The sequence below is a fragment of the Ursus arctos genome, unplaced genomic scaffold, assembly GCF_023065955.2.
Source record: "Ursus arctos isolate Adak ecotype North America unplaced genomic scaffold, UrsArc2.0 scaffold_3, whole genome shotgun sequence".
Taxonomy (NCBI): domain Eukaryota; kingdom Metazoa; phylum Chordata; class Mammalia; order Carnivora; family Ursidae; genus Ursus; species Ursus arctos.
This window is the reverse complement of record NW_026622985.1, coordinates 85,204,419-85,221,317: the sequence shown is the minus strand read 5'-3', so window position 1 is coordinate 85,221,317 and position 16,899 is coordinate 85,204,419. Positions and strand designations below refer to the sequence as shown.

Sequence of the window (16,899 nt, the reverse complement as noted above, 5' to 3'; positions counted from 1 at the left end):
CTCAACGAATGACCACTTAACTACATAAAGACAAAAAGAAATCAATGTCTACGTGTCTTCTGGCTATACCTGGATCTTGCAGGTTTGTGGTACTGACAGGTTTCTTCAGTTCAAAGCCCAGGAGGTAGAGAGCAAGGTTGGGTGGGTTGCGTTCCAGAGAGGTGATGAGAAGATTCAAGATGTGGATTCTTGTTTCATGACGGATTCCAGCTAACTTCTTTTCAAGTTCTGATCCTTAATGTGGAAATCCAAAAACAAATTACAAAACAATAAAAAAGTCAAGATAAGTCAAGTTTAAATACATAAAGCTTGTGTTCCAAAGCTCCATGTTCTCTTTAGGTTCACTTCATCAGCCATTACAGTGAGCGCAGATTTGAGGTTTCCACAAAGCCTTACATTTGTGCTAGCAAATTCTCAAACTTCTCTTTTATCACCACTAGACAGTTAACGGTTTTCATTATTTATTTATTTAGAGTAAAAAATATACATCTTAGTAGAAGACATACCCTCTTCTAGACGGACAAATTCTTCTGTATCTTCACTATCCAAACACTCCACAAATCCAGCCATCAGCTTCTGACTTACACTCTGAGGTCATATAAAGATTTTTTAAAAGACAAATTACAAACATCTTAAATATTAGAGAAACTATGATAAATATGCTATGTATTATAAACATTTATCTATAAAGAAAAAAGGCAAATCTCTGAAGTATTTAGGTTTCAGTTTTGCTTTTAATCAACAGGAAATTCAGTTCCTTAAATTGCCATAAGTTAGCTCTCTATAGAAATAATTAAAGAAACAAAAATTTTTTTATTCATTTCAAAACTTGCTTCCCTAATTTTCTTTCCCAAAGATCAAACCAGTTGTTTTTTTTAAATAACACGAAATTGCCATCTCATGACCTCTTCATTGTACACCAATGCTCTGAGATCTTAACTAAAATTTAAATGAAATTCTCATCTTCTCTCTTTAGAAATGTATTGCTTACCACCAGTTTTATGTTTCTAGGCTGGGCCGAGAAATTAGACACTACCCGATCTCCACGAAGAATCTAGCAGGATATTAAAATTGGTAACAATAATTCATACTCAAATGTGTATGAGTGAGCTGAGAACCCTCACTTTCCACATCCCCTATCACATAGTTTTTTGTGGGTTTTTTTTTGTTACAATTGATTAATGGAACTTTACTTCAGTAGGTGGGTGATACACTGATTGCCAGCCCAACAAAATACAATCCTCCCTATTATGTCGTTTTCAAGAACCTTACCCAAAAGCCAGATTAGACAGTGTTCTCAACCTGGGTGGCACTGCCACTCCAGACGGTTCTTCGAAATATGTGGAGGCATTCTGAGTTGTCACAGCTAGACTTTACTACTGACAGACAGTGGCAGGAGACTAGAAATGCTAAGACTCTGGCAATATGAGGAAGAGTGACACAAAATGAAGATCTGTCCCAACCAAAATGCCAGAAGAGTCTCCGTTTTATTTTTTAAAATTTTTATTTATTTGAGAGAGAGAGAAAGAGAGCATGGGGGGGGGGGGGGAGTTGTGGGACAGAGAGAGGAGAAAGAGAATCTCAAGCAGTCTCCCCAGTGAGCGCAGAGCCTGACATGGGGCTTGATCTCAGGACTCTGAGATCATGACCTGAGCCAGAATCAAGAGTCAGACATCCAACCAACTGAGCCACCCAGTCACCCCAAGAGTCCCTCTTTCAACACTGTACACAACAAAATTCAACTAGCTAAAGACGTGATTTCTAACATGAAGATACAATGGGACAAATGCCTATAAAGAGAGAAAAAAAAGTAGTAGATTCCCCAATAGTAGCTATTAAGCATAAAACAGAGCTATTCAGAATAAAAAGAGATTATAAATTAGATTAATAGAAGAACATCTGAAAACTGTCTACAGTGCAATATCAAATGACGTGACACAAATGGAAGTCACCAGAAAGCCACAACAGTAAACAACTCAACAGTGAGACGCACACGGAACTACACAGGCTCAGTCAGACTATGGCCAGAGTGACCACCAGAGGGAAACAAAGGATGCAGGATACAAGCAGAAGTGCCGCTCGGAAACCTCACCACCTTCCTGCACTCAGAGGAGCAAGGGTCTCACTCCGCCTGCCAGGCACACCCTGCAGCGTCTGCAGCGTCAGACGGCGTTCTCTTCCAGCACAGAACACAGCCCAGCACACGGATAAGTTTTCGCCACCACATATAAAAATACTTACTCCCACAGAATTTTTTCATAAACACGAGGAAGACTCCTCCACAGACACTGTGACTTCCATAGGCACTCAGAATGTACCAAAAGAAATAACAACAACAAAATCAGTTACCTGGTCATGTGTGAAATCTCCAACCAGTTTTATCTGAATATTGGAATTGCACGAGATACAGCAGAGGATCTTGGCGCTTTCAAAAGCCAATTCCGGGTTAGTATTGCCATGATACAGGTATCTTTAAAACAAGAACACATTTGAGGAACAATGTGATGGAAACTTTTGGCTTTTCACAACTCTCAGCAAGGAACATTTAGAACCAGGCCGTATAGCACTCTTGGGTAAGGTTTCTGTTCTAACTAGATGCAGTCTGTTATGGGTTGAACTGCATTCCTCCAAAATTCAGTCGTTGATATTCGAACCCACAGTGACCTTATTTGGAAACAGGGTCTTTGCAGACAGTCAATCAAGCTGATGTGAAGTCATTAGGAGAGCCCTAGCCCAGTGACTGCTGTCCTTATTAAATGGGGGGATGTGGAAAAGACACACATACGGGGAGAACACCATGTGAAGCAGAAGATAGCAATCAGGGCAACACCTCTACAAGTCACAGAACACCAAACACAGCAAGCCACTGGAAGCTAGGATATATGCAGTGAAAAGTTTTCTTCCTAGCCCTAACCGCCAAACTGCCAGTTTCCCTAAAGGAGACAAACTATATATATATATGTATGTTTTTTTTAGTTTCAGAGGTAGAATTTAGTGATTCATCAGTTGCATAAAACACGCAGTGCTCATTGCATTAAGTGCCCTCCTTACTGCCCATCACCCAGTCGCCCCCTCCCATCCAGCAACCCTCCGTTTGTTTCCTGGAGTTCAGCATCTCTTGCGGTTTGCTTTCCTCTCAATTTTCATCTTATTTTTTCCTTCCCTTCCCCTATGTTTACCTGTTTTGTTTCTTAAATTCCACACAAATGAAATCATAAGGTATCTGTCTTTCTCTGACTTATTTTGCTTAGTGTAATACCCTCTAGGTCCATCCACAGCGTTGCAAATGGTAAGATTTCATTCTTTTGATGGTTGAGTACTATGTGCATATACACATACACACACACATCTTCTTTATCCATTCATCTGTCGATGGACATCTGGGCTCCTTCCACTGTTTGGCTATTGTGGACATGGCTGCTATAAACATTGGGGTGCATGTGCCCCTTCGAATCACTGTGTTTGCATCCTCTGGGTAAATACCTACTAGTGCAATTGCTGGGTCACAGGGTAGCTCTATTTTTTAACTTTTTGAGGAACCTCCCTACTGTTTTCCAGAGTGGCTGCACCAGTTTATATTCCCACCACCAGTCTAAGAGGGTCCCTTCCAGGAGACAAACAATATTAAGATAGTGTCCTTTTACACTTAGACATCTTTAGGATACGGAATCCATTAGGAAAAAAAAAGAAATTGTAAAGGTCAGAGTAATTAAAATCAGAGGGCTAAAGAAGGCAAGAACAAAATGTGCTCCCCAACCCCCGAGTAATGAATGAGGGATTATGACCAGATTTGGAAAGCAAAGGTAGAATGCCCACATGATTTATTTCATCATTTTTCTACCTAGAAATGTAACTTACCTGGCAATATTCACCACATTATCGGCCTTCTTAGTTCTGGGATTGATTCCCTGTAACAGCTGTTCTAAAGGAGAGACTATTAGAGCCAGCTGACTCTCTCTTAGAAGATCCATAAACAGATTTTCCTTTTGCAGAGTCAGATTGAGAAGTGCAAGGCAATGCTGTACTGCTTTCTCCAAGTGTTTCTTCCCTACAAATAACACAAACTGAAGTTAGAAAGTTCTACATGAATCTTGGAAACGCAGAGTTCTTAGGAAAACAAGCTAAAGGACAAGCTCTGGACTCAAAAAGCCCTCAAGTGTTCACTTACAGCAGCAACTTCATAAACTACTCACCCATGCCAATTCACAGTAATTATCATAACTTAAGATTATCTGTTTGCAATGGCTTCTCAGTCATTTTCCCTTATCTCTTCCTTGATTAGAGAAATGGTTCCCAGATGGGGGTGGGGGGTGGGGATTATTAGCCCCAGAGGACACTCAGCAAGGCCTAGAGATACCTTTGGTTGTCACAACTGGGACAGCATTACAGGCATCTAGAGGGTCAAGGCCTACAATGCACAGGACAGTCCCCACAACAAAGAATTCTATGGCCCAAGATGTCAATGGCACCAAGACTGAGAAACTGATTCACAGTAATACAGACTCCTTGCAGAAATTTTGCAAATAAAGAAATTGAGAATTTGAACAAGGGTCATCTATAATCTCATCATTCAAATTTAAAATACATGGACTCTGGGGCCAAACTACCTAAGTTCAAATCACAGAGCTACAACTTACTGTGGAAAGATATGAAATCTGCTTTGTAGCACCAATTTCCTTATTTGCAAACTGGAAATAGTAATTCTAATAATAATAGGGCTTTTGTACAGATTAAATGTGTTAAATGTGCTTTTAAAAGCACCAAATGCATACTAAGCACTCAATAAATCATGATAATTAGCAGTAGTAATGATATTAAATAAAACCTATTGAACATGATGTAACAGGCACTATAGTTAAGTGCCTTTACAAAGACTATATGGACAAGGAAACAGAAAGTACATTAGATTTAAATTTAGGCATGTTAAAGACATTAAAGCAAAAGAAAGATAATTATAATTACCTATAAAAAACCATGCAATGAGACACAGTTATAGTGACAGTCTCTGTACTTTACTGTTTCACTTTTAATATGCTTTCATTGCATGACTCACTGAAAACACGACTGTACATATGGAGAGTCTCACAGTGAAAAAGAACTTCAGAAATCATCTATTTCAAACCTTCCATTAAAAAAAAATGAAAATATGAGAACTGTTTTCATGACATTAAGACAGTCAGGCACATACCAGGGAAAGGGGCATAGGTATCCAGCTGCTTAACGCCTTCTTCCAGTAAACTAAGGGCAAGCTCCAACATTGGTGACTCATTCAGAAGATGATACATCAGACTAAATCCTGGTGGCTTGTACGCTATGATTTCTTCTCCTGAACAGAACACAACACAATCCAAAAGACGGTCAGTTAGTATTTTTGTCACACCCTTGACTTATATGAAATGTATGAGACTTGTAAATTAAATGGCATCTAAACGGGCAAGTTTCAATTTCGAGACAAAGGACACAAACTATATACAGCTCTAATTCCCAAAAGGGATGTTTTGCTCACAGCACCTAATTACCTATAACATGTTAACTCGCCAAAGAATCTGTAAGGCAGTGTTGTCTTTCTTTCGGTGAAATCTTACTTTATTTTCTCTTGCTCAGAACAACTAAGATAACTAAAACAATGTAACAAAAAAGATTACACTCTAACTTAATTCATGAACTTAGAAATAATTTGTATCTTGTAATTTATAAATTATAAATAGCTTTATAAATCACTGACAGCTTATTTGAAAGTGACAGAATTAAATTACCTTGTAATTCCACAAACTGGTCTACAAAATCTTCAAGTTGAGGCTCATAATCTCTGAGCAATTTATAAAACACCTCCAAAACAAGCTCAGCAACTTCCCACTGCAGAAAGAAACAAGTGCTACAGTAACAATACAACAGCCCAAGGTGACACCCTTTGCTAGGCTTTGCACTCCTCCCACTTTTCTCCAGAACATGAAGACGCCCCTTCTCCAAAGTGTCAAACATTTCATATTTTCTCTAAAAATCCCAGCTATAAAGGGTCTGAGAAATCATCTAATCACTCTTATGTTACAAAGAAAGCAAGCGAAGCTCAGAGCCTGAGTAACTTCCCCAAAACCATAAAGCTGGGTATCAAAGGTACTGGAAATCAAGCCCTGGACTTCTATTCCCAGACTAGTATTCTATCTTACGGCTCTAGCCAAAGAAGTGAAGAAAAACTCGATCGCTGCTGGGCTTGCCCCAGTGACCCCACTAACACGTTTGTTAAAAAATGTTTTTAAAAGCTATGTAACAAAGAAAAACATTTATGCCAAAGGAAAAATAATACACAACAGTATAGACAGTAAAATTAAAACTTTATTTTTAAAGAAATCCATTATATAGAATTTATGAAGGCTGAGTTTAGTAACTGTACTTAGGGTTTTTATTTTTAATTATTATTTTAAAATCATTTCCACTGCATATAATTTTATCAAGACTGAGTTTGGGAACTGGGACTATACAGTGACTTCTTAAAACTATTATTTAAAAATTATCCACTTGTCTCTATTTTTCAAAAATTTCAAGATCATTTATTTAAATAGAAAAGGCTTGTCACCACATAATAATGGATTTTAGGATTGATAAATATATACGCTGGCTCTAACAGTCTGTTTTTTATCTCAATCTAAAGCATTGTTTTTGTGAGAAGCTAGTGCTTTAAAATATAATAACAGAAGTTAAACCTGAAGAAGACTTTCAAGTGCAGAAAATTCATGAAGTTGAGGGAAAAGAGTCTGAGGGTAAAGTATGCTGGGGTGGAACTGCAATCAATGGTAGCTAGGGAAAACAGAAGCACTGCAAGCGTGCACATTCATGAATGAAAAACAATGACCTGGAAAGAACATGGTTGACAGAAGCGGTGAACACTTAGGTCATAAGGCCCTTTTTAAGAAAAGGCAAACAAGCTATCTAAGACAAGTGCAATAACGTATCAGAACATCTTGTTGAAGAGATCGCCATTCTTAGCGTGCATTATTTGGTCACCGAGGTAAATTTAGGACTAAAATGTACACCCCTCTTAGTATTTATTTTTACTATGTGAGAAGCAAAAATAATAAAACTGACAAAAAATGAATTTCAGTTACTTGGGACTAAATATTAGAAACAAACAGTTCAATGAAAGGGGAATGAATATAGGAACCATGCTAAAAACAAGTAAGGATCATGCAGTCATTAAAGAGACTGTTCTCAAAGAATCTTTGATGGCATGAAGAAGTGCTCATGATACCACATTTAGTGACCAAAAAGAGATGCAAACTAAACAATTATCTCAATCAAAATTTATATGTATAGGAAAAAGACTAAGTTATCCTTCCTTCGGCAACAGGATTATGGATAATATCATTACTTCTGGTATTTTTCTATACTATCCTAATTGTCCCGAATTAGCACAAAAATTATTTTTATAATCACTAATACAATAAACCCAACAGGTTCAAAAACAGCAAATTATAAAAATAAAGCAGACACGTCCCTACAAGATACATCCAAGCGTATTCTGTGAGGCAATAAACAGTATTATAGACTAAGTGAATTACGTCAGAACCTGGAAGGGTCTCTTACATAGCTTAGAGGGTATGAGCTTGAATCTGGAATCAGAGTCCTAGGTTCAAATCCTGGTCCTGGACCTTAGGCAAGTTTCTTAACCTTGCTAAGCCTCCATCTGTAAAATGGGAATATTAATAGTACCTGCCTCACGGTAATATTGGAATTACATAAGATAATATACATGATAAGTTCAGTTGTGAGTGTGTTGCAACCAGAGCAAATACATATGTAACTGTCAATGCTCCCTCAGCCTCCATCTGTGGCAAACATACCTGATGGGTCATAACACGCTTTCCCACTAAGCCAAGACTCCACAACCCAAAAGTGCTACTAAATCAATAGAAACTGGTGTGCAAGTTTAAATTTATTTCAATCCCTAAACAAAATCATCCCAAAAAAGGACAATGTGTTCCCAACTGACAAAGGTATGACATTTTTGGTTCAATTTTGGTCCAAATTTGTTCAATGAAGGATCTGAATGACTATGAATTCATATTAATTAAACTACTGATCATTAAAAAGTCAGTGCTTTGGTTTTAATGCCCAGATTTGGTGTTTTTTTTTTTTTTAATGGATTTAAACTAATCAGATCATGGACATCTCAATATTAAGACTATGAATTTTACTGATTGGCAAAAGCTAAAATGAATTTATAGCCTTTTATACCTTTGAGAACAAAGCAGCAATAAATGAATAAGGGCAAAAAACATTTTCTTTGAACATTACCTTTTCAGCTGCTCTCCGGTAAGCTCTTGTGCGGAATCGGAGAAACACAGAATCTCTAAGGAACTGCAAATAAGGGTCAAAGCCAGGGGGCCGCAGGCCAGCACCCAAATTAGAAGGAAATGAGCTCTCCACCAAGGTACTAATAAGCTGGCAAAAAGCCCGAGTCAACGGGTATTCTTCACACCGGGATTCTATTTCATTTAGTTCAACCTACGAAAGAAAAATAAAGACATTTAGTAATATAAAACAATCAACTATAAATACAAAATATTTTGCAGACATTGACTCATTGAGCTTATCATCATCATACCGAAAGAAACCTAACATATATCACCATTTTTCATTTGAGGAAAGACACAAAAGTAGTATATAAATCTAGATCAATCAGATGGAAGATTTTAAAATTCCCACATATTGTTCCCAACCGTGAATTAAAAATAGAAACCTTACATGTTTCTTTATGAAAAAGAGAGGGGGAGTGTAGAGAGACAAGAAAAGAAACTAAAACAAGTAAATTCTCGCTTCAGGTTGACCCAAGTAACCTAATTAAATTGAATTTAAAGCAAACTTTCAGCCTGGATGGCTGCCATGTAACATCCTTTTCCAACTTTGAAATCTAAAGTATTTTGATTCGTCTCATGAAAAATTTCATCTCCATTTCAACACTGACCAGACAACACTTCAAATGAAAATATATTAAATTTGAAAATTATAGGACTGTAACAGGATAAGAACAATTTCTGTTAATTTTCATCATGTGAATATATGAATAGAGAGCATTTAAACTAAAAGGAAAACTTTACCTCGATACCGATAGCTTGCCTCTGGCTTGGAACCCTTACGGTCTGTAGTATCTTAAAATAATAAGAAATAGATGTTAGGAACATTCCCCACACCTCAATGAAAAGTGGCCCTGCAATACAACAGTCCTATGACGCTAATCGGAAAGCACAACTCAGAAGTCTCTGACAGGACTTTCATCAGCAACTGTGTGGGGTTCAGGTAGAACCTCCGATTATCTGTGCTTCAGAAAACTGGTAGTTTCTGAGTGCACACAGGAAGTACATTCAGCAAATTTCCTCGGAGATATTCTAGGAATGAATCTTTTTTTTTTTTAAAGATTTTATTTATTTATTTGACAGAGATAGAGACAGCCAGCGAGAGAGGGAACACAAGCAGGGGGAGTGGGAGAGGAAGAAGCAGGCTCATAGTGGAGGAGCCTGATGTGGGACTCGATCCCATAACGCCGGGATCACGCCCCGAGCCGAAGGCAGACGCTTAACCGCTGTGCCACCCAGGCGCCCTCTAGGAATGAATCTTAAGAGGATTTATGGGACGAAATCTCACCAATGTTCAAGACCAGCCCTACAATTAGCACCAGAAAACTAATAATTAAATTTGTTAAAACAGGTTTGAATAGGTTTCTTGTGTGGGCAAAAGTTCTGAGTTAAGATGTTCTGACCTGACCTTGCTGGGGACATAAGCAGTAGACGGTATAATTAATTACACTTAATTTTACGTTATCTACCACTCTTACAAGCTGAAAATATACTATCAGGTAGGATCCTTTAAAAACAAGTCTTGCTCTAAGGATATCTGAAATGTCTAAACCCAATCATATTTCATTTTCGGTATTTAAAGGAGCACTAAGCATGTAGAATACGAGGTAGTGATATACTCATGAATGAAAAAAATGAAGTATTAATACTAAACCCAAAGTGATTTAGCCTCTCAGCACACACCAACTCCCTTCATTTTGCTCTTATCAAGTATCATTACATCTTCAGGACACACATGTTAGGAAACAACTAGAATATTTTACTGCTTCAAATGGTTAGAATCACAGGCTCATATTATGTTTTGTTGTTTTTTAGACAAACACATATTCCAACTAACCATTTTCCTAGAGATATTGCTATAAAGTACATCCTTATTCTCCTTTTTAATCTTAGTATATATACTGAATAACTACACCTTCACAGAAAAATTCCAAAAGGCCTTACATCTAAAGAAATAAAAGTTAACAGAGATAACTTCATTCTTCTGGTATGGAACAGGAGGACATAGAAGGAAGCAACAGAAAAGAAAAACAGAGATTCCCCACATTTATGAGTACAAATAATGTCTGAAGGCTTTTATCAGCCTGGTCTTAAATACAGAGTTGAGGGATTCTGTCCATTTAATAATATCTCACAGACACTGAAAAACAAAGTCTTAAGAGAAGAACCCATCTCCAGTGTCCTAGTGAAGCTGTCAACTGATCTAAGAGAAAAACCTAAGCCTATTAGTTTCTGATGCTATGCTCGGTACTAAAACTTAATTGTCTAACTGGGAAGTTCATGTTATACTATAAGTTGCAAACAGGATGCCCTTGCTTCTACCATATTATCAAGCCTCACTTTGCAAACTGTGATGAGTAAGCGAGTTGTGATACTACCTGAGTGTATTCCAACGACTGCCAGAGGGAAGCGGCAATTTCAGGGGATTTTCCAAAAGCTGCAAGGGTCTTCAGCAGCTCTGCTTTGAGAACAGGGGGAATACTGCATTGCAGGAGTCCCAGAATCACCACAACCGGGGTCCACTGAGGATGTTCACAGAGTGCCAGACGAGCATTTTCACTCTGGGAATCAAACACAAAAGAACGAGAGAGACTTTCTCATCTTTAAAAGCTAAGAAAAATGGCCAGCAATCATCTAAATTGCTAGCACTTATACGGAGTATTCATAGGCTTAATACATACTAAAACAAAGATAAGCCTTTGGCTTATGCTTGAGGTGTACCAGTGGATCAAATCAGATTACAGCTCAGTCAATGGAAAGACTGGAGGAGAAACAGCCTTTTAGAATTACTTTTATAGCTCTCAGTATGCAAAATAATCCATATGAGATAAAGGGTCTGCCAGGGTCACAAATCCTACCTAAGTACTTTCAATCCTTTCTGAAACAATGTAGAATGTTTTCTACTATAATATATGAATGAATACCTTTTATTTTTTGAGAAAAAAATGAAGATATATATGGTATCAAATGCGACTTTTTTTTTTTTTTTAAGTAGGCTCCATACCCTGTGTAAAGCCCAACACAGGCCCTGAACTCATGACCCTGAGATCAAGACCTGAGCTGAGATCAAGAGTTGGACGCTTAGCTGACTGAGCCACCCAGGCATGCCAATACCATTTCAATTCAACAAGAAATAACTATTAACTTTATAAGGATTTTTTGTTTTATTTTGTTTTTTTAAGATTTTACTTATTTATTTGACACATAGAGAGAGCACAAGTAGGGGGAGCAGCAGGCAGAGGAAGAAGCAGGCTCCCCGCTGGGCAGGGAGCCCGATGTGGAACTCAGTCCCAGGACCATGGGATCATGACCTGAGCCGAAGGCAGATGCTTAACAACTGAGCCACCCAGGTGATCCCTAACTTTATGTTTTAATGTTTAATTATGTTAAGCATTCCTGGAAGACCCAAAACGTTAGAAGACACTATTCCTGTCCTCAAGACAGAATGTCTCACTAAGCAATTTTGCTCTAGGAAATAACAGAACAATTCGTGGGTTTCTTAGTAAAGAAATTATGTAATGAAACTCATGTTTCTTATAAAGACTAATTTAATAGTGGTGGGTAAGATGGTTTTGTATAAGGAGAGAATAAAAGAGTAATTCAGTAAATAACTTTTCTTGGGGTTTTTTCTTTTTTTTTTTAGTAAATAACTTTTTTTTTAGTTAAAAATATTCTTTGCTAAGTGAAATAAGTCAAGCAGAGAAAGACAATTTTCATATGGTTTCTCTCATCTATGGAACATAAGAACTAGGAAGATCGGTAGGAGAAGAAAGGGATAAAGAAAGCAGGGGTAATCAGAAGGGGGAATGAAGCATGAGAGACTATGGGCTCTGAGAAACAAACTGAGGGCTACAGAGGGGAGGGGGGTGGGGGAATGGGATAGGCTGGTGATGGGTGGTGGGGAGGGCACGTATTGCATGGTGCACTGGGTGTTATACGCAACTAATGAATCATCGAACTTTACATCAAAAACCAGGGATGTACTGTATGGTGACTAACATAATATAATAAAAAAACATTAAAAAAAAAAAGAAAAAAATTAAAAAAAAATATTCTTGGGGTTCCTGGGTGGCTCAGTCAGTTAACCATCCAATTCTTAATTTCAGCTCAGGTCATGGTCTCAGAGTCAAGAGACTGAGCCCGGCTTCGGGCTCCGTGCTTAGCATGGAGCCTGCTTGAGATTCTCTCCCTTGGCCCCTCTCTGTCCCCTGCTCACACGTGCTCTCTAATAAAATAATTAATTAAAAAATAAACTTAAAGAATAATAAATAAAAAATAGATTCTTTATGTATACATCACACCAAAAAACACATATCCACACCTTTGCTAGGAAACCTTCTAGAAGGATGTGCATCCACAACTGATTCTTATTTGCCCTTCTATTTTCTTTCAGTGCTATTATTTTCCCACTAGCTGACAGGAGTAAGCCGCACTACAATTACTATACCCTCTGAAGGTAAAGAAACACAGAGCTTAAAAACAGAATTCTATATATGCAAAATTCATCACTTATAAACTTCAGGCATTTCATGAAAATTTGGGAGTTCTTTAAAATGCCCCTGTGCTAGAAAACAAGTGAAATTACACTCTCACATACTGTGGATGATAATTACCCAGGTAATGATGGTGGAGGTGAGCTGTAAAAAAGCAATCAATCCATCCTGCTCCTTCTGGGTGATGCCACGTGAAGGAAGGTGACGGTACTGGACACTATCTGCGCTGGGAAGATCCTTCCGGAGGTGCTCGTGGTAAAGCATTAAGGAGTGAAAGAAATGTTCCCAGGAAACAGGACTGCCACCTGTTCCCTGAATATTTTCAACTATAAAGAAAAGACAGCACAAAATTTTACTTCAAAAATGTCTAAGCATCTGCTTGGAAATAGAGGGAGAAAATAAATTTAAAGCAATAAACTTTGCCTTTGTCCTAGATAAGTGGAGTGTGTTGTCTTGTCTAGATTAAGGAGTGTGTTGAAAGGGGTAGAATTCCTCTGTAAACTAAAACTCTGGATTAATTTTTCCTCAGGACTAAGAATAGGTGGTGCCATATAAGTGCAAAGGTAAGTTACTATGGATGTCAGTTATCTACTTTATATTCGTAAGAGTTCTCTGTGTGGTGCTGTAATTACGTAGGGCTACTTCTCCATCAGATAATTCCTAAATGTGAGCTTAAATTCCCAAAGAGAGAGGTAAGCGCAGTCTAGATTTGTAAATTACGCTACTCCGTTATATACCAAGCACTGGGTAAGACAAGTAGGCCTTGACAGAGGAGCCAGAACAGTGGCCTTGGAGCTGGGCAGACCTCAGTTCCAATCCTGCTCCTCCTTGTGACCTTGCATAAATTACTTCTCTAAACCTCAGTTTCATCACATGTAAAAATGAAAGTAATAATATCTACCTAACAAAACAGACGCTTAATAACTATTTCTTTCTCTTCTCTTTTGCAATTTAACCAGACTCAAGTCTGAAAATTAAATGAGGAAATTGGGAGGGTTGACAGAGAAACTGTAAGAACAGAATTTAGAAAACAAGTACTTATGAACATGAATTTAAAAAATCAAACTCATGTGGCAAGGGTATATATTCTATTTTGAGTACCTGATGCATTCTTCAAAGTTTTTATGTATCAGTTCTGATTTCTTAAACTGAATTTTATTTTATAAAGCAAACAGTAAAACTGCCCAACCTGTGAGACCATCACTAACGCGTACAGCTATCAACGTGCTTCTTTCCCATTATTATAAAAATAATTTATACACCTAGTAGAACCTAGTACAAATAACCAGTATTCTTTAATAGGCAGGGGACAGCGAACTCAAGAATGTCACAACAAACTTAGACAACATCCAGATTTTTCTTACCATGACTACTACCATTGACTTTAAGCAGGCTGAAACAGTAGTGGGCACACTGGGGCCCATTGGCCAATCCCTGGAGCATTTTCAAATAAGGAATGTAAATCGTTGGAGGCAATAGGTCACCCATTTGCCTAACAAACTTTGACAAGACAACCTGAAATAGGGAAAAATCAATAGTTCACATAAAGCTTATCTTAACTTTAAGGTAGCATGGACTAATAAAGACTACAAATGAACTAAAACGAATTAAGTGCTCTGATTTAATAACCTGGAATTCTACTTATGAAAAATTGTTTTTTCAAGATCATTAGCAATTTAATGCAATTATAGAATATTTTTGTGAACATAAAGTACAATTTTTTAAAAAACATCTCAATGTCACAGAAGACTACTCATATTTTAAATCTGTAAAGCAATGGAAGAGATTTATTCCTCTAAAATTAACCGGCAAATTCAGATACACTTGGAACCCAGGGTTCATGAATCCCAGTCAAATTTAGTATGAAGACCTAGGAACCTGAAAGAATTCTGGATGCTAACCTAAACGTACTGTTTTGTGTTTGGCCAATACCACATTCCTACATTCCTGTTCTACAAATCCACTTCTTAGTTTTTCCTTTTATCTTGCTTATTCCTTAAATCTAATAACAAACAAAAATACCCTTCAGACACTGAGGCTCATTGGTTGGAATTTAGAATTGAAAATGTTACAGATCTCTGGAAATCATTGTTAAATCTGTTAGGGATAAATGATTTTCTAATTATGTAGAAAAATATTCTTATTTTTAAGAGCTACGTATTTATTAACCTACTAAAAGGGGAACTGTCATGCTATCTATAACTTACTTTAATGTACTCCAACAAAATCAAAGTAGTAAAAATAGCAGTAGTAGATGAGCAAACAAGGCAAAATGTTAACAGCTATTAAATTAAGATGTTGGGTGTTCATCATAATTATTCTCTCTTCTATATGTGAAATATTTCATAATATAAAGATTTTTTTAATCTTCAAAAAATTTTAATAAACCCTTCTCCAAAACATTTTTGTAAATGGGGAGAAAAACAATAAATGTAAGAAATGCAGTAAAAAGAAAAGGCATCTGATCTCAGACTCTAGCATAACTGAAAATTATTCGTCATGAAAGCTTCTAGAACAGCAAATCCCCAAAAGATGAAGATAGATACTGCGATCCATCTTATTTGCCACTGCGTATCCTACTTAATATAGGACAGAAAATGGACTTTTTCCTACATCATCTACTGACTCATAGGCATTTTGTCATCAATTCTAACTTCTAAACCTTTCCTTCTAGTACTTAGACCTCTCCTATCTTCCCCAACTTGTTAAGAATGGTGTATACTGGGGGTGCCTGGCTGGCTTAGTCTGTGGAGCATGCGACTCTTGATCTCATGGTTGTGAGTTCGAGCCCCATGCTGGGTGTAGAGTTTACTTAAAAATAAAATTAAAAAAAAAAGAGAAAAGAATGATGTATATTGGTTACTGTCATGCCTGTTGAGGACAGACTAATACCAATAAAATTCAAGTAAGTGACACATAGAAAGACTAGACAACTTTCTGTCTACAATTTGACACATACCTAGTACGTTACAAAAGGCTAACCACATAAACTCCAAAAGGATCAGAACTTAAATTTAAGAGTTTCATATTTCCTTAAGAAAAGAAAACAGTGTAAATTTCTAAGTTACACAAGTGGTTATTTGTGTTAAGGGCAATAACTTCAGGAAATGACATTTTTTCATGGTTCAAGACTCCCAATTATCACACCAAGGTAGAAAAGTAGAAAAACTAAGGGCTCACCTGGCGTTGAGGGGGTCGCTGATGAGCCACCCCAAGGTAAGAACCCATGATAGTGGAAGTCTGAAGAGGCTCTGAGGGACACCAATATTCGAGAGCAAGCTCCAAATTAAAAGGGTTCTTTTTATATAGCTCGCCAATCTGCAAAGTGTAAGCAAAGACTGGGTGAAAATGCCTGTAACTCAACAATTACTTCTAAATGAAAATTTACAGTTTTATGGAATTTACTTGTATATTTAAGATCTTAAACTGAAACTTTTCACAGTTAGGAAATAAATAATGGAAGGACAGAGAGATGACCATCCATCCCGTGTAATGGCTTACCAATAGCATTAAGTGTTCCAGATCTCTTCTAAGTGAAATGGGAGGTTCATTACCCATCTGCATACTCATATGAATGATTCGAGCATCTTCATCTGCCCGATTCCTCAACTGTTTCACCTATTAATATAATATGGGAATTTAGTATATAGGTTAATAATACTGAAATCAGGCTACTGTCTAAAAGTGATTACATAATAGAAAAACTGTTTAAATATCTATTTCACTTTAATGACATGAAGAAATATACTAGGAATTTTGTAATACCACTATCCATAATTTATAATATCTTAAAACAGCAATGCACTTTCCACTACAGAGAAGTTGAGTTTTAACTACAGTGTTTCTCAAAAGGAACATTACTGACATTTTGGGCAGGACATTTCTTCACTGGACTAGATCATCCTGAACACTGCAGGACAGTTTAGCATCTCTAGACTACCCACTAGCTACCAATAACTCCATCAAAGATATTGTAACAAGGAAAAGTGGTGCCACTAATTTCCCAAACACTCTCTGAAGGATGTTATTGCACTGGCGAGAACCACTACCTTATT

At 37.2% G+C, this 16,899-nt stretch overlaps 1 protein-coding gene across 2 annotated transcripts in view; it reads right to left on the bottom strand.

Annotated features, from left to right (window-relative positions):
- Window positions 1-16,899, bottom strand: part of NUP205 (nucleoporin 205) — a 95,004-nt gene that overhangs the window by 40,196 nt on the left and 37,909 nt on the right. For both annotated transcript variants that reach the window (XM_044388549.3, XM_026511586.4), the window contains exons 9-21: window positions 16,346-16,462; window positions 16,025-16,162; window positions 14,209-14,359; window positions 12,965-13,170; window positions 10,730-10,912; window positions 9,096-9,146; window positions 8,293-8,502; window positions 5,757-5,856; window positions 5,189-5,326; window positions 3,859-4,048; window positions 2,350-2,470; window positions 507-588; window positions 70-234 (exon numbers count right to left, since the gene is read on the bottom strand). In XM_044388549.3, coding sequence (XP_044244484.1) covers window positions 70-234; window positions 507-588; window positions 2,350-2,470; window positions 3,859-4,048; window positions 5,189-5,326; window positions 5,757-5,856; window positions 8,293-8,502; window positions 9,096-9,146; window positions 10,730-10,912; window positions 12,965-13,170; window positions 14,209-14,359; window positions 16,025-16,162; window positions 16,346-16,462 — 1,852 coding nt within the window. The remainder of the gene's footprint in view (window positions 1-69; window positions 235-506; window positions 589-2,349; window positions 2,471-3,858; window positions 4,049-5,188; window positions 5,327-5,756; window positions 5,857-8,292; window positions 8,503-9,095; window positions 9,147-10,729; window positions 10,913-12,964; window positions 13,171-14,208; window positions 14,360-16,024; window positions 16,163-16,345; window positions 16,463-16,899) is intronic.